The following is a 17,740-nucleotide window of genomic DNA, read 5'->3' on the forward strand; positions in this document are numbered from 1 at the left end:
AGGGTCACTTCGAGAACACTGGCAACCCCTGTGCCTCAGTGATCTTGATGATGCGCTCTGATTATATCTTTTGTACTGCTTTCCACAACCACATAGACCTCTCTTGGGCATCTGTGAATTTACACTGAGAGGGATCATAGTAAGGCCCCGGGCATTGCAAGCAGCAATTATGGGTATCCATGATAGATATGGTCCTGCTGCATCAAGTGTACTTCTTAAAAAGTTACTGGGGGCTTTTTTTCTGTGAAAACATTGATCATATAATCAGCCATTGCAAAATGAAATGACTCAATGACCAATAAAATAAAACAACTCAGAGCTCGAGGTCCTGAACCAAGGCCTACACCAGGGTAAAGTGCAAAAAACAAAGGAAACTTGGACAACATGTCTAAGACACTAACAGGAAAAACTACCACCCAATTCTTTATTTAAATTTATTATACCGCCTAACCTGGCGCGCAGAATAAGGCAGTGTGCAAAGTAAGGAAAGGAAAATCAAGAAATGACAGGAAAGAACATATAGTTAATCCACATTCATTCATCCCAGAATAAGGAATGGATAGAAACAGGAAGAGAAGGGAAGTGGGAGATGGGAGGGGAAAGAGGGTAAGGGGAAGCAGAAGAAAAAGGGACCGTGCAACAGACAGATGCTCAGACCTCAAGCATTAACCCCCTAATTCTATATTGTACGACTTACATTGTGCATGTAAATCTGGTCGTATTCTGAATTTGTGCATGCAACTTAATTAGTTAACAAACAAACCAGCACTGATAATTGCCACTTAACATGCAACTGACACTAACTGGCATGAATTAGAATTTATGCGCAAAACTGCCTAACAGTATTCTGCAAGGTGATGCGTGTAAATTCTAAGTTGCATAGTTGAAAAGGGGGTGTGGCCATGGGCGTGGAATGGGTGGGTCATGGTTGCTTCTCAAATCTATGTGTGTTATTGAATACACCCAGCCCACGCCTAAATTCAGGCAATGGGATTTACACCAAATAAGGCGTAACTGCCCGAAACTAAATTTAGTCACATGAATGGTGCTCGGCATATTCTATAAACTGCATGGAAATGTAGGCCTATTTTGTAAAGTACGCCTAAATTTAGGCATACTTTAGAAAATATGCCTAGGCGTATTTTTTTTGCCATGTGGATTTTTCAAGCACCATGTATAGAATCTAGCCCTACATGCCTACCAGAAAAGCTAGGTCTTCAATGATGTTTTAGAAAGTGCCAGAAATGGTTTGCTTCTGATTTCTAGTGGGAGGCAGTTCCACAAGAAAGGTGCAGTAAAAAAAAGTGCAGTGTCAAGTCTTCATTTTGAGCCCATCTTGGCCCCTGGAGGACCAAGCGGTGGTCATTCAGGGAACGGAGTAGTTGGGCATGGGTACAGGGTATAGTAATATTGAGATATGATGGAAAGACAAACCGTGGTGCCTGGAAAATCAATAGAAAAATGTTATATTTTATTCGACAGGCGATCGGAATCCAGTGATGGTTTCTCAAGTGGGTGAATGCGAGTTGGATGGAGTTAGCGGTGTGGCAGAGAAGTCGGATAACGGTATTTTGAAGTGTCTGCAATTTTTTTAGGGTGACTTAAGGACAACCACAGCAGATGTTACAGCAGTCGAGTTTAATAGCTATTAATGCTAGGAGGAGGGCATGAAGAGTCATGAGAGAATTGTCTATGGATCTTAGTTGTCTAAGGATTTAAAAAAAAAAAAAAAACAGATTGAAGTACAGTGGAAATTTAAGGGAAGAAAGACAATTGCAAATCTAAAGTGACTAAAGTATCAGAAAGAATCTACCAGAATATGAGAGGAACCCATCAGATTAAGAGCTCAAGTAGGCCTTGATAAACTACCAGTAATCTAGCAGGCAATTGTCTTGTCTGCATTGAGTACAAAGCAATTTGAAGATGGCCAGTGAGTGACAGTCAAGACAAGACTACATTGGGGCAATAAATGGGGCACCTGGGTCAGTATAGTGCAGCAGAAGGATATCATTGGCATGCAAATAAATTGATATGCTAAAGTTCTGGATGAAGGTAGCTAAAGGGCTTAGGAAAGGATTGAAAAGAAAGGGAGAAAATATGACTCCTTCAGCTACACCACATTGCAGGAGTTGAGATTAAGAAATTGAAGAGAGAGTAATTACTCTGAAGGTGAGGTCAGAAAATAATAAGCAAACCACTCTAAAACTGTACTAGATAGGCTAGAGGCGAGTGGTTGATGATCAAAGGAGATTATAAGGGAACAAACCTTGTCAAGATCTGAATTCATTTCACTTAAGACAGCTGTAAGGGCAGTTTCTGTACTGTAATGAGGTCAAAAACCAGATTGCCTTGCATGAAGAGTGACAGTTTTATGGCAAACCATCCAAGGTGGCACAATAAAAACTTACATTTACCTCAAGAGCCCTTCCCTTCCCTCCCTCCCTCTAAGCCCACCTGACAGTTTCCACCCGTCAAAATATCACAACAGATATACAGATCAGTAGGACTGAAAGCATTTCATAACAAATCATAAACAATACAGTTTATACCAAATTGTTTAACCACACTTTGGTTTTGCTTTTGGGTTTAATAAGCAATACCATGTGCATATAAGGTCTAGATAAACAAATGTAAACAATCTGTGTTTAAGGTATATGCCCTAAATATGTAATACTTGGTAGCAACAATTAAATAGTGATGGAATATTCACATAGGCAGCCAACAGATTTATTTTCCACTGAAAATAATCAACTTTGTATAAACTTGGTGACTAATATTGTGCTGCTTGGTCTTTTGTATTTTGGCGGTGTATTGTTAGTCTATGTAATAAAATTGCACTTGCAAATAATTTTCTGACACGGCTTTAATTAACAAAAATACCATAAGAGGCAGACACGGTCGTATAATTAACATTACATGTAAGCCGCATTGAGCCTGCCATGAGTGGGAAAGCGCGGGGTACAAATGTAACAAAAAACAAAGGAGAAAAGCTGTGTAAAAGGCAACTTTCTCCAAAAAAGCAAAGATTTCAAACTGCTCGGTAATGAACTGGGACAGAAGGATCAACAGAAGACTTAAGGATGGTATAACAATTGCAGTTTTCCACAGAGAGGGCACTTGGGCAGATGAAAGACTCAGATTAATAGCATTTAGGAGAAGTTCCAAGGTGTGGTTCTTTGATCCAGAAGATGAGAGTAAAAAAAAAAAAAATTCACAATTTGAGGGTTTCATTTTTATTTATGTGAATTTATATACCGTACTTTATTGCAACTGCAAAACAGAACGGTTTACATATGTATAAAAACAACTCATGTATACAAATAAACAAACATAGGAATTCCATTCATGACAGGAAAGCACAGCGAATCAGAATAAACTACATAATAAAATCAATACAAATTAAAAATCTAATATACAGTTAGCTACCCCCTTCTTTTTTTGACCTTATCACTTATGCTAAGTTCTGTTCTATATAGCTTGTAAACAAGAAGATTTTCAAAAGTTTTCGGAAATGGATATAGGATTTTCTCTAATCTGATCTCCTTTGGAAGGCCATTCCAAAGGGAAGGGGACAAATAGAAAAAAGCCGATCTCCGTGTAGATTCCCATCTAGCCTTAGCAAGAGGGGGAATAACTAACCTGTTATCTGTTAGGGATCTAAGAGTTCGCTTAGCGGTGTAAGGAATTGTTAAATTCGACAAATAACTAGGGATTAATGTGTAAAAGGCCCTGTGAGTCAGAACAAGAGCTTTAAACTTTACTCTTGCTTCGACCGGGAGCTAATGCAGACGATGCAGTAAAGGTGTTACTCTGTCATCCCTCTGGGCCCTGCAGATCATACGTGCTGCTGGGTTTTGCATTCTTTGTAATCGCTTTAAGTTGGCTTGAGTAATCCCAGCATATACAATATTACAGTAGTCTAAACGTGAAGTAATATACGCAGATGTCAATGTTTTGAGAGTCCTTACTTACTGAATTTCTAACTGACCGAAGTCGCCTCAGATTTTTTTTTTTTTGTTACATTTGTACCCCACGCTTTCCCACTCATCGCAGGCTCAATGCGGCAGGCAATGGAGGGTTAAAGTGACTTGCCCAGAGTCACAAGGAGCTGCCTGTGCCGGGAATTGAACTCAGTTCCTCAGTTCTCCAGGACCAAAGTCCACCACTAGGCCACTCCTCCACTAGATCAAAAGTCAATGCGGAATCAGTAATGACCCCAAGATATCTAAGGACTTAACTGTTGGGATATTCTGACCAAATAGCATAGGTACAACAGAAGGACATGTGTCTTGCCCTACTATCCAAGATGGGTTATGAGCTCAGTGAGGGCGAACAGAGATTGCTCTTGAAAAAAGGACCAGGATGAAAGACTAAATAGTTTAGGGAGGGGATAGGACAGCCATTACCAACCCAGTCCTCAAGGAACACCTAGTCCCATTGGGTTTTCAGAATATCCAAAACGAATTAGAAAAGACTGAAAGAAGAGTGACCAAATGATAAAGAGGCTGGAACTCATAAGAGGAAAGGCTAAAGAGGTTAGGGCTTTGCAGCTTGGAAAAGAAATGGCTGAAAGGACATATGATTGAGGTCTACAAAATCCTGAATGGTGTATAGTGGATAAAAGTGAATCAATTTTTTTACTCTTCATAAAATACAATGACTAGGGGACCCTCAATGACGTTACATGGAAATATTTATAAAACAAATAAGACAATATTTTTTCACTCATCCTATATAATAAAAAGCACCTCCAACATTCTGAAGCTGACTCCGTGGCACTGTAGCAGTGTAGGGTTCGTAAGTCTGTCATTCAGCATTTCATTGGCTCTCACTGTCCCCGCCCTCACATCGAGGAAACGGAACGCTGCATAGTTGCCAAGCAAACAAACGCGACATCACAGGAACAAAGAACCAATCAGACAGAACGGAACTTGGAGGGAAGTGGAGTGAATTGAATCTCTAACAAACAATCATATACAGGGAGGTACGAACATCAGTGGACACAAGTGCACAGAACGGAAGGGAAGACAAACATTTACTCACTTTGTCACTCACACACAATCACTCTGCATCTCTCTCTTACACTGTCACTCTCAGTCTCTCACATGGGCAACTGTATGTTGCATTCTCACAAGTAAGGGGAGCTCTTCTGATGTGATTGTTAAACTGATTGAAGGGCCTGAACAAGGAAAGCTTTTACCACATTGTAACACAGTTTACACAAAAACTATTGTACATAAAGAAATCTTACACATGTAAACAACAATTATATCCAGAATACAACCGTGGAAATTAATGGCAGGAACTCATTACATTGCTAGCGCCCGTTTCATTGCGTTAAGAAACGGGCCTTTTTTACTAGTAAGTACATAAGTATTGCCACACTGGGAAAGACCAAAGGTCCATCAAGCCCAGCATCCTGTTTCCAGCGGTGGCCAATCCAGATCACAAATACCTGGCAAGATCCCAAAAAAGTACAAAACATTTTATACTGCTTATCCCAGAAATAGTGGATTTTCCCCAAGTCCATTTAATAACGGTCTATGGACTTTTCCTTTAGGAAGCCATCCAAACCTTTTTTAAACTCCTCTAAGTGAACCGCCTTTACCACATTCTTTGGCAACGAATTCCAGAGTTTAATTACAAATTGAGTGAAGAAACATTCTCCGATTCGTTTTAAATTTACTACATTGTAGCTTCATCGCATGCCCCCTAATCCTAGTATTTTTAGAAAGTGTGAACAGACGCTTCACATCTACCCGTTCAACTCCACTTATTATTTTATAGACTTCAACGAATAGTTAAGTTCAAACTCTTTGCCCGAGGATGTAGTAACAGCAGTTCACGTATCTGGGTTTAAAAAATGTTTGGAAAAGTTTCTGGAGGAAAAAATCCATAGTCTGCTATTGAGACAGACATGGGGAAGCCACTGCTTGCCCTGGGACTGGCAGCATGGAATGTTACTACTATTCAGGTTTCTGGATTGTGACCTGCATTGGTCTCTGTAGGAAACAGGATACTGGGCTGGTCTGACCCAGTTTGGCTATTCTTATGTTCTTATGACCATTAGCGCACTGTACTGTGTGTTATGGGATGTGACACAGATTATTTACTTCCATACCACTTAAGCAGCACCAGCTGAACTAATCTGTTTACAAACAGAAAAAAAAATATATATATATACACTAGTAAAAAAGGCCCGTTTCTGATCGAAATGAAAAGGGCGCTAGCAAGGTTGTCCCCGGAGGGAGGGTCCTCCTTCCCTTGCTCCCTGCCCCCCCCCCCAGTTTCAGGGTCCTGGGTCCCTGGTGCCCCCCAGTATCAGGTGTTGGGCCCCCCCCCCCGTTTCAGGGGCAGGCCCCCCCCCCCCCCAGTTTCAGGGCCCAGCCCTTTCTAGTTTCAGAAGCCTCCCTCCCTTCCCTCCCTCCCAGTTTCAGGGTCTCCCTTTCCCCCTCCCTGGACATGCACCTTCCGATTTGAAGCTGTTGTGGAGAGGAGTTGTATATGGTGTCAATTGTCCTGCATGGAGGACGCAGTGCTGTATTGACAGGAGAGTTGCTGTTTCCGGCAGTGCTGTGTTCTGAGCGGAGTTTGTGTTTTCGGCATGGCAGGGCAGGCGGGAGGTTGTGAAGGAGAGAGGCGGCAGATGCGCTGTACGCAACCGCCCTCTCCGTTCTGCAATGGGTTGCTACCTTCTGCTGTGGGATGCGGCCGCGCGGGGTGCAGCCGTCATGCTGCGGTACCCTCAGGCGGGAGGTTGTGAAGGAGAGAGACGGCAGTTGCGCTGAACAGAACCGTCCTCTCCGTTGTTCAATGGGTTGGTGTGTTGATGTTCCACCACCTTGTGGTGTGGGATGCGGTCGCGCGGGTTGCCGGCGTTCCGTTCGAGCACCCTAAGCTCCGCTCAGCTGTTGGCGTATCGAGGAGTGCGGATTGCGGTCGCATTTTTTGAAAGTGCTCCGCCCTCGTCGTCATGACGTAGTGACGTGAGGGCGGGGCACACAGTAATGGGGAAAATGGATAGACCTTACAGTGCCTCACACTTCCGGTTGACAGTAATGGGCCAAAACGGATATCTCTGGCGCCTCACACTTCCGTTTGAGGCTTCATTTAGAACATTGGGGTTGCGAATTATGTCCGCAAGGGGCGTGGCTGGGGGGCGGGTGTATGAGTGAGAGTGAGTGTTGCTGACAGCCTAGCCTTCAGTGTTTCCCTCCCACAGAGTGAGCTTCAGAATGTTACAGGTGAGAATTATTAATATATATATATATATATATATATTAAAAAGTTAATTTAAAAAATATCTACATATATAAAAGGCACCACCAACATTCTAATGAAGCCTCACTTCCGTTTTGCATGGTGGTGTAGATATCCGGTTTCAAGAATCACAGGCAGGAGTAAGGAGCTGCTCTTCTGCTGACTCTGTTGCTCGGCCTGCTCCCCCCCCCCCCCCCCCCCCCCCCCGGCTGCTTCCTCTCAGTTGCAGTGTCAGAGAAAATGAGTGCAGGGAAGGTCAACCACTCCCTCCCTTTTCATTTAAAGCAACACCAGGGACTTGCATCTCTGCTTCTCTCTGCTTATTGTCTCCCTTCGCCGGAGAACTAGCATTAAATAGCCCTTGCGAGTGGAAATCGAAAGTCACACACACACCCCGCTGATTTTGGACTGCCGCGCCGCCTCTGTGGCTGGCCTAACGGAGAGGGGGGAGCAGCAGCTGCGACTTGGTGAGGGCGAGGGGGACAGTGGCAGCACAGACATCGGGGGGGGGGGGGGGAAGCAGTACTAGCGCCCGTTTCATTCCTCTCTGAAACGGGCCTTTCGCACTAGTATATATATAGAAGACAAAACACTTGTACAGTCAGCATGGATGCACTTACTACCTCCTAAAGAGGAAGTGGTAAACATTCACCTGTCAATATGCTTATGATTACTGCATAAGTTGTGCACTTACCATACAATTTTTCCACTTAACACAAAGCACATTCAAAATTTTACTGCATTTGACTAAATAGTCCCTTTAATATAAAAAAAAGTTCAAAGTGATGCAGCTAAGAAAAAAATAATCTTTCATTGTAGGAATATGCTACTAGTTTCAGTCACCCTGAAGGAAAAGATCATGTGATCATTGTGGACAACAGGTTTAAATCCTTGGCTCAGTGTGCAGTAGAGGTAAACAAATAAGGCAAATAGAAGTTAAATAGAAAGTGATGCAGAATGTTATAATGATTATGAATCCTATGTGTATAAGCAGACCTTCTACTCTGTGCAGTTCTGGTCATCCCACTCTTGGTCTCCAACCCCACCCTGCTTTCTATGGGCCCCCTCACACCCCCATTCCTGGTACCTGAGCTGGCAGAGATCTTCAAGCCCCACCAGCAGAAAAGGTCCTCCACCTGTGGCCTGGCAGTTGGTGGCTCTTTCAATGGGCGCCACCCCTCCCATACATGTTAGTTTTCACAAATGCAAGAAAACCAATACATGTACGAAGGGGGTGGCACAGCAGCAGCGGCCCATGAAAAGTGCTGCTGACTGCTAGGTCACCAGAAGACCCTTTCTGCTGGTGGGGCTTTTGGATCCCTGTCAGCCCCAGCAGGTGGTGCTGCAATGAGGAATGCAGGGCTGAAAGAAAGCTGAGTGTGACCAGCCCTCCCCCTCCAGCGACCATGCCACTGCCTGAACCTCAACCTTACTACACGAAATACAAAGTTTAAGCACTTGACTGGGAATGAACATCACAGGATGTTTTTTCATCTAATAATCATCCCTTACGCCTATTAAACGTCTCCCGTCCCCTCCCCAACCATCTACATCACAGACATTTGTCATCCTCCGCGTAACAGTACATGCTAAGTATTTTTGTGTATACGCCAAAAAATGCAAGTAGTATTTAAAAAAAAAAAAAAAACAGGTTTGTGGTAAAAGGAAAATGCTTTGTATCGCGGATAACAATTTAAGGTGGTAGTAGTAGGCACCAGAGAAATGAGCAAGTAGAAGCTGGCGAGTCTAGATATATTAGTGAAAAAGAAAAACAGCAATTAATAAGCGCAGGGAAACAATAAGGCCCATAAAACTGGAAAAAAGGAGGAGGGGGCGTAAACAAGAAACCGACAGGCTTGGGGCGTCAAGAAGCATGAAACACACAGAATTCCAGCAGCACTTGACGCATGATACCAGCAATCCCCGAACTCGCCGTCAGCTGCAAATAAAGCATGGTCTCTCCTCCCTGTTCCCACCCCGACAAACCACACACCTAGGGTTACCATATGGCTCCAGAAAAAGGATTATGGATTGACGCCAACTCTTATCTCACCTGCAACTTGGGCCTCCGCGCTAGGTAGGGCCGTACACAGGTTTCTGCGTGAGCGTCGCAGGGCTTGGTATAAACAATACCATACATCACCCAACAGGTATGTACCACATACACTACAAAGACACCGACAACCAAGCTGGTGAAAGAGCTACGGCTAAGCATAGCTCCCGCGGACTCAGCACCTCCGTGGGCAGCAACGACGCTGATGAACTAGAATGTCCAAAGCTCAAGGTCCATGTTACGGCAGCCGGCATCTTCCAACACTGCATCAATACAGCACGCTGCACGCACGCTTCCAACCAATCGATAGCTGACACGCGACGCCGCTGTCTGGTAGTTTTTTACCTGCTTGCTGACCAAAGACGAAGGCATGCTGGGAGTAGTAGTTTTCCAAGCACATTTCTGCCGTGTTACGTTTTCGCGCTGGTTTACAAACATATATATGCTAATGTATATTTACTGCAGGGGCCCCTTAAGGTATAAGCCAGGACGGGGAGGCACTCACTGACTCAAAGTGCCAAAAATAGCTTTACTTGTGACCCCGCCGCTATACAGAGCGGAGACTCAGATACAGGGAGTAGGAGAAGATGTAGAAATCAGTTATGGAGGGGACAGGGAGAAATGGGGATATGGTGACTGGTTTGGGAGATACAGATATCTTAAGTGCCCTGCACTTTCATGTGCCTGCTAGACCTCCTATTTTGCTGCCTCAATCTTCCACCATGCAAGGGCCGTGATCACCTACCTAGAAGAAGCCATCGGTCTCATTCCCTCATCTTCTCTGCCTTTCCGAATGTGATTGATTGCTACCCAGAACTTTAGACCAAAGAAGAAGAAAAAGCTAATAGCTTTCTATGAGAAGAAAAGAAAGAGAGATCGACAAAGGGTAAGGAAAATCTGGTATCTCACACAGTTATAGAAGAAGGTTAGAAAGAAGATAGGAGAAGAGCTGGGTTAGAAAAAAGGTAGGAGAAGAGCTGAAACAAAACATGTAAAGGAGGCCGTGGCCTTGAATGTCTTGGATAGAGCAGTGGTGAGGTCACAATACACAGCAACATCACTGCCTAGCAGGCAGTTAGTCTTCAGTATGCCCAGCACATTCTTTCCTGGAATTCTGCTAGGAATAACACATTAAAAAGTGTACATGGGGTATATCAGATCAGCTACAGTGTGTGAGCATTACAAGTAGGTCTCCACATTAGTCCTGAGATTCCTTTGTGGCAGTAGGTAGGACTCTGAGAGGCATTCATGTGAGGGAAAGACATTTCACAGTAACATACGTAGTGACATGGTAACATAGTAAGTGACGGCAGATAAAGACCCGAATGGTCCATGCTATTTGCCCAACATTCAGAATCTTTATCAATTCAAGACTAAATCAACAAAGAACCTCAAATTCTCTACTTGATCGTGGTCTTTCTTTGGTGTTTCTGGGACACAGACCATAGACTTCAGCCCAGGTCTGTCCTTATGTTCCAGCTACCGGAGCTCTCTATACTCCACAGGCTCTGTAGCTCAGTGGTCAGAGCACTGGTCTTGTAAACCAGGGGTCATGAGTTCAATTCTCATCAGAGCCTAATATTTTCCTTGCCACTCTTCTCTTTCTCTCCCTTAACCAGTGTGAGGAACTGTGACTATCGTGGCTTTTGCCCACAACCCTTGCAGTGCTGCACAAGAAGGCTTAGGCATCAGCCTATGAGCCAGCTCAGCAGCTTCTTCTACACAGGAAGTCCTCATCTGTCTCTTTTCACTTGACATGTTAGGAATAGACTTCATGATTATATTTGCAGCTTTTATGGTTTTTCTGGGCTGCTACTCTATTCATCTCTAGGAGGGACTGGACCTCACTCTATTCTGCTCTGATTGTGAAGAGAAACACTTGTCATATCCTGTGACTCTGAGCTCACAAGGAAATCACTTGCTCACACAAAACTCTGAGAAAAACACTAGGTGATTCAGATACCAGCTCACAAGTACACTACATACTGGAACTAATTATTAACAGAAAAACCATGCACAGACCTCTCTCAAGCACAGAAGAAGCTCTAGGATTAATCTTCTCTTCTCTTTTTCCCTTAATCTGCCCTCACACAGCCCGCCTTCTGTCAAAGCCTTCACTTCACAGTCAGTGTGAAGAGGAGGGCCAATTGCATGTTATTCTGAATGCCTTTCTTATGAGTGTCTTTCTCGTTCTCTCTATTTCTCCCATTTGAGTGCTTGTAGTCTCTCCATCCCTCCTCTCCCTTTCAAACTTCTACAGTCTGAAAGGTGACATGCAATTCATTCCCCTCTTTACCACTGGTGTTTGGGTCTACTGTATGAAAATCTTGCTTTTTTTTTACCATCTCAAAGATCTTTGCAAGTAAAGAATAGCCCTTCCTGCACCCCTTAAATGTGCTGGGAGAAGTGTGAATTTTCAGTCGTATTACACCCTTCTTCCTACACACCATTCACAATTCTGCATTTCCTCATAGGGCACAAAGTGGCAATTCACGTGTACCTTTCATGACAATGGAGACATTATAAAGGGGCAGCCAGGGCGTACGCTTCTGGAGTTGAAATATGCCATCTTTTTCTGTGTTCATACCAGCTCTTTGATTACGCGGGATGATCATTTTGAAGGTTTAGATGGAGAGATATACAGAGGGGAGACTCAGATACTGGGAGTAGGAGAAGATATAGAAATCAGTTATGGAGGGGACAGGGAGAAATGGGGATATGGTGACTGGTTTGGGAGATACAGATATCTTAAGTGCCCTGCACTTTCATGTGCCTGCTAGACCTCCTATTTTGCTGCTTCACTCTTCCACCATGCAAGGGCCGTGATCACCTACCTAGAAGAAGCCATCGGTCTCATTCCCTCATCTTCTCTGCCTTTCCGAATGTGATTGATTGCTACCCAGAACTTTAGACCAAAGAAGAAGAAAAAGCTAATAGCTTTCTATGAGAAGAAAAGAAAGAGAGATCGACAAAGGGTAAGGAAAATCTGGTATCTCACACAGTTATAGAAGAAGGTTAGAAAGAAGATAGGAGAAGAGCTGGGTTAGAAAAAAGGTAGGAGAAGAGCTGAAACAAAACATGTAAAGGAGGCCGTGGCCTTGAATGTCTTGGATAGAGCAGTGGTGAGGTCACAATACACAGCAACATCACTGCCTAGCAGGCAGTTAGTCTTCAGTATGCCCAGCACATTCTTTCCTGGAATTCTGCTAGGAATAACACATTAAAAAGTGTACATGGGGTATATCAGATCAGCTACAGTGTGTGAGCATTACAAGTAGGTCTCCACATTAGTCCTGAGATTCCTTTGTGGCAGTAGGTAGGACTCTGAGAGGCATTCATGTGAGGGAAAGACATTTCACAGTAACATACGTAGTGACATGGTAACATAGTAAGTGACGGCAGATAAAGACCCGAATGGTCCATGCTATTTGCCCAACATTCAGAATCTTTATCAATTCAAGACTAAATCAACAAAGAACCTCAAATTCTCTACTTGATCGTGGTCTTTCTTTGGTGTTTCTGGGACACAGACCATAGACTTCAGCCCAGGTCTGTCCTTATGTTCCAGCTACCGGAAGCTCTCTATACTCCACAGGCTCTGTAGCTCAGTGGTCAGAGCACTGGTCTTGTAAACCAGGGGTCATGAGTTCAATTCTCATCAGAGCCTAATATTTTCCTTGCCACTCTTCTCTTTCTCTCCCTTAACCAGTGTGAGGAACTGTGACTAGCGTGGCTTTTGCCCACAACCCTTGCAGTGCTGCACAAGAAGGCTTAGGCATCAGCCTATGAGCCAGCTCAGCAGCTTCTTCTACACAGGAAGTCCTCATCTGTCTCTTTTCACTTGACATGTTAGGAATAGACTTCATGATTATATTTGCAGCTTTTATGGTTTTTCTGGGCTGCTACTCTATTCATCTCTAGGAGGGACTGGACCTCACTCTATTCTGCTCTGATTGTGAAGAGAAACACTTGTCATATCCTGTGACTCTGAGCTCACAAGGAAATCACTTGCTCACACAAAACTCTGAGAAAAACACTAGGTGATTCAGATACCAGCTCACAAGTACACTACATACTGGAACTAATTATTAACAGAAAAACCATGCACAGACCTCTCTCAAGCACAGAAGAAGCTCTAGGATTAATCTTCTCTTCTCTTTTTCCCTTAATCTGCCCTCACACAGCCCGCCTTCTGTCAAAGCCTTCACTTCACAGTCAGTGTGAAGAGGAGGGCCAATTGCATGTTATTCTGAATGCCTTTCTTATGAGTGTCTTTCTCGTTCTCTCTATTTCTCCCATTTGAGTGCTTGTAGTCTCTCCATCCCTCCTCTCCCTTTCAAACTTCTACAGTCTGAAAGGTGACATGCAATTCATTCCCCTCTTTACCACTGGTGTTTGGGTCTACTGTATGAAAATCTTGCTTTTTTTTTACCATCTCAAAGATCTTTGCAAGTAAAGAATAGCCCTTCCTGCACCCCTTAAATGTGCTGGGAGAAGTGTGAATTTTCAGTCGTATTACACCCTTCTTCCTACACACCATTCACAATTCTGCATTTCCTCATAGGGCACAAAGTGGCAATTCACGTGTACCTTTCATGACAATGGAGACATTATAAAGGGGCAGCCAGGGCGTACGCTTCTGGAGTTGAAATATGCCATCTTTTTCTGTGTTCATACCAGCTCTTTGATTACGCGGGATGATCATTTTGAAGGTTTAGATGGAGAGATATACAGAGGGGAGACTCAGATACTGGGAGTAGGAGAAGATATAGAAATCAGTTATGGAGGGGACAGGGAGAAATGGGGATATGGTGACTGGTTTGGGAGATACAGATATCTTAAGTGCCCTGCACTTTCATGTGCCTGCTAGACCTCCTATTTTGCTGCCTCACTCTTCCACCATGCAAGGGCCGTGATCACCTACCTAGAAGAAGCCATCGGTCTCATTCCCTCATCTTCTCTGCCTTTCCGAATGTGATTGATTGCTACCCAGAACTTTAGACCAAAGAAGAAGAAAAAGCTAATAGCTTTCTATGAGAAGAAAAGAAAGAGAGATCGACAAAGGGTAAGGAAAATCTGGTATCTCACACAGTTATAGAAGAAGGTTAGAAAGAAGATAGGAGAAGAGCTGGGTTAGAAAAAAGGTAGGAGAAGAGCTGAAACAAAACATGTAAAGGAGGCCGTGGCCTTGAATGTCTTGGATAGAGCAGTGGTGAGGTCACAATACACAGCAACATCACTGCCTAGCAGGCAGTTAGTCTTCAGTATGCCCAGCACATTCTTTCCTGGAATTCTGCTAGGAATAACACATTAAAAAGTGTACATGGGGTATATCAGATCAGCTACAGTGTGTGAGCATTACAAGTAGGTCTCCACATTAGTCCTGAGATTCCTTTGTGGCAGTAGGTAGGACTCTGAGAGGCATTCATGTGAGGGAAAGACATTTCACAGTAACATACGTAGTGACATGGTAACATAGTAAGTGACGGCAGATAAAGACCCGAATGGTCCATGCTATTTGCCCAACATTCAGAATCTTTATCAATTCAAGACTAACTCAACAAAGAACCTCAAATTCTCTACTTGATCGTGGTCTTTCTTTGGTGTTTCTGGGACACAGACCATAGACTTCAGCCCAGGTCTGTCCTTATGTTCCAGCTACCGGAGCTTTCTATACTCCACAGGCTCTGTAGCTCAGTGGTCAGAGCACTGGTCTTGTAAACCAGGGGTCATGAGTTCAATTCTCATCAGAGCCTAATATTTTCCTTGCCACTCTTCTCTTTCTCTCCCTTAACCAGTGTGAGGAACTGTGACTAGCGTGGCTTTTGCCCACAACCCTTGCAGTGCTGCACAAGAAGGCTTAGGCATCAGCCTATGAGCCAGCTCAGCAGCTTCTTCTACACAGGAAGTCCTCATCTGTCTCTTTTCACTTGACATGTTAGGAATAGACTTCATGATTATATTTGCAGCTTTTATGGTTTTTCTGGGCTGCTACTCTATTCATCTCTAGGAGGGACTGGACCTCACTCTATTCTGCTCTGATTGTGAAGAGAAACACTTGTCATATCCTGTGACTCTGAGCTCACAAGGAAATCACTTGCTCACACAAAACTCTGAGAAAAACACTAGGTGATTCAGATACCAGCTCACAAGTACACTACATACTGGAACTAATTATTAACAGAAAAACCATGCACAGACCTCTCTCAAGCACAGAAGAAGCTCTAGGATTAATCTTCTCTTCTCTTTTTCCCTTAATCTGCCCTCACACAGCCCGCCTTCTGTCAAAGCCTTCACTTCACAGTCAGTGTGAAGAGGAGGGCCAATTGCATGTTATTCTGAATGCCTTTCTTATGAGTGTCTTTCTCGTTCTCTCTATTTCTCCCATTTGAGTGCTTGTAGTCTCTCCATCCCTCCTCTCCCTTTCAAACTTCTACAGTCTGAAAGGTGACATGCAATTCATTCCCCTCTTTACCACTGGTGTTTGGGTCTACTGTATGAAAATCTTGCTTTTTTTTTCCCATCTCAAAGATCTTTGCAAGTAAAGAATAGCCCTTCCTGCACCCCTTAAATGTGCTGGGAGAAGTGTGAATTTTCAGTCGTATTACACCCTTCTTCCTACACACCATTCACAATTCTGCATTTCCTCATAGGGCACAAAGTGGCAATTCACGTGTACCTTTCATGACAATGGAGACATTATAAAGGGGCAGCCAGGGCGTACGCTTCTGGAGTTGAAATATGCCATCTTTTTCTGTGTTCATACCAGCTCTTTGATTACGCGGGATGATCATTTTGAAGGTTTAGATGGAGAGATATACAGAGGGGAGACTCAGATACTGGGAGTAGGAGAAGATATAGAAATCAGTTATGGAGGGGACAGGGAGAAATGGGGATATGGTGACTGGTTTGGGAGATACAGATATCTTAAGTGCCCTGCACTTTCATGTGCCTGCTAGACCTCCTATTTTGCTGCCTCACTCTTCCACCATGCAAGGGCCGTGATCACCTACCTAGAAGAAGCCATCGGTCTCATTCCCTCATCTTCTCTGCCTTTCCGAATGTGATTGATTGCTACCCAGAACTTTAGACCAAAGAAGAAGAAAAAGCTAATAGCTTTCTATGAGAAGAAAAGAAAGAGAGATCGACAAAGGGTAAGGAAAATCTGGTATCTCACACAGTTATAGAAGAAGGTTAGAAAGAAGATAGGAGAAGAGCTGGGTTAGAAAAAAGGTAGGAGAAGAGCTGAAACAAAACATGTAAAGGAGGCCGTGGCCTTGAATGTCTTGGATAGAGCAGTGGTGAGGTCACAATACACAGCAACATCACTGCCTAGCAGGCAGTTAGTCTTCAGTATGCCCAGCACATTCTTTCCTGGAATTCTGCTAGGAATAACACATTAAAAAGTGTACATGGGGTATATCAGATCAGCTACAGTGTGTGAGCATTACAAGTAGGTCTCCACATTAGTCCTGAGATTCCTTTGTGGCAGTAGGTAGGACTCTGGAGGCATTCATGTGAGGGAAAGACATTTCACAGTAACATACGTAGTGACATGGTAACATAGTAAGTGACGGCAGATAAAGACCCGAATGGTCCATGCTATTTGCCCAACATTCAGAATCTTTATCAATTCAAGACTAAATCAACAAAGAACCTCAAATTCTCTACTTGATCGTGGTCTTTCTTTGGTGTTTCTGGGACACAGACCATAGACTTCAGCCCAGGTCTGTCCTTATGTTCCAGCTACCGGAACTCTCTATACTCCACAGGCTCTGTAGCTCAGTGGTCAGAGCACTGGTCTTGTAAACCAGGGGTCATGAGTTCAATTCTCATCAGAGCCTAATATTTTCCTTGCCACTCTTCTCTTTCTCTCCCTTAACCAGTGTGAGGAACTGTGACTAGCGTGGCTTTTGCCCACAACCCTTGCAGTGCTGCACAAGAAGGCTTAGGCATCAGCCTATGAGCCAGCTCAGCAGCTTCTTCTACACAGGAAGTCCTCATCTGTCTCTTTTCACTTGACATGTTAGGAATAGACTTCATGATTATATTTGCAGCTTTTATGGTTTTTCTGGGCTGCTACTCTATTCATCTCTAGGAGGGACTGGACCTCACTCTATTCTGCTCTGATTGTGAAGAGAAACACTTGTCATATCCTGTGACTCTGAGCTCACAAGGAAATCACTTGCTCACACAAAACTCTGAGAAAAACACTAGGTGATTCAGATACCAGCTCACAAGTACACTACATACTGGAACTAATTATTAACAGAAAAACCATGCACAGACCTCTCTCAAGCACAGAAGAAGCTCTAGGATTAATCTTCTCTTCTCTTTTTCCCTTAATCTGCCCTCACACAGCCCGCCTTCTGTCAAAGCCTTCACTTCACAGTCAGTGTGAAGAGGAGGGCCAATTGCATGTTATTC

At 43.7% G+C, this 17,740-nt stretch overlaps 1 protein-coding gene and 4 non-coding genes across 5 annotated transcripts in view; 4 read left to right on the forward strand and 1 right to left on the reverse strand.

Annotated features, from left to right (window-relative positions):
• The window catches only part of CLPTM1L (CLPTM1 like), a 346,065-nt gene extending 336,467 nt beyond the window's left edge, over window positions 1–9,598 (reverse strand). The window contains exon 1 of the mRNA XM_030209834.1: window positions 9,314–9,598. Coding sequence (XP_030065694.1) covers window positions 9,314–9,475 — 162 coding nt within the window. The 5' untranslated portion in view covers window positions 9,476–9,598. The remainder of the gene's footprint in view (window positions 1–9,313) is intronic.
• A 1,219-nt stretch (window positions 9,599–10,817) lies between these two features.
• Window positions 10,818–10,890, forward strand: TRNAT-UGU. Its single transcript has one exon. It is a non-coding gene; the product is annotated as a tRNA-Thr (tRNA).
• Window positions 10,891–12,907: 2,017 nt separating this feature from the next.
• TRNAT-UGU lies at window positions 12,908–12,980 on the forward strand. The gene has a single exon. It is a non-coding gene; the product is annotated as a tRNA-Thr (tRNA).
• Window positions 12,981–14,996: 2,016 nt separating this feature from the next.
• On the forward strand, window positions 14,997–15,069 carry TRNAT-UGU. Its single transcript has one exon. It is a non-coding gene; the product is annotated as a tRNA-Thr (tRNA).
• A 2,015-nt stretch (window positions 15,070–17,084) lies between these two features.
• Window positions 17,085–17,157, forward strand: TRNAT-UGU. The gene has a single exon. It is a non-coding gene; the product is annotated as a tRNA-Thr (tRNA).
• The last annotated feature ends 583 nt before the right edge of the window (window positions 17,158–17,740 follow it).

The sequence above is a fragment of the Microcaecilia unicolor genome, chromosome 1 (genome assembly GCF_901765095.1).
Source record: "Microcaecilia unicolor chromosome 1, aMicUni1.1, whole genome shotgun sequence".
In the NCBI taxonomy this organism is placed as follows: domain Eukaryota; kingdom Metazoa; phylum Chordata; class Amphibia; order Gymnophiona; family Siphonopidae; genus Microcaecilia; species Microcaecilia unicolor.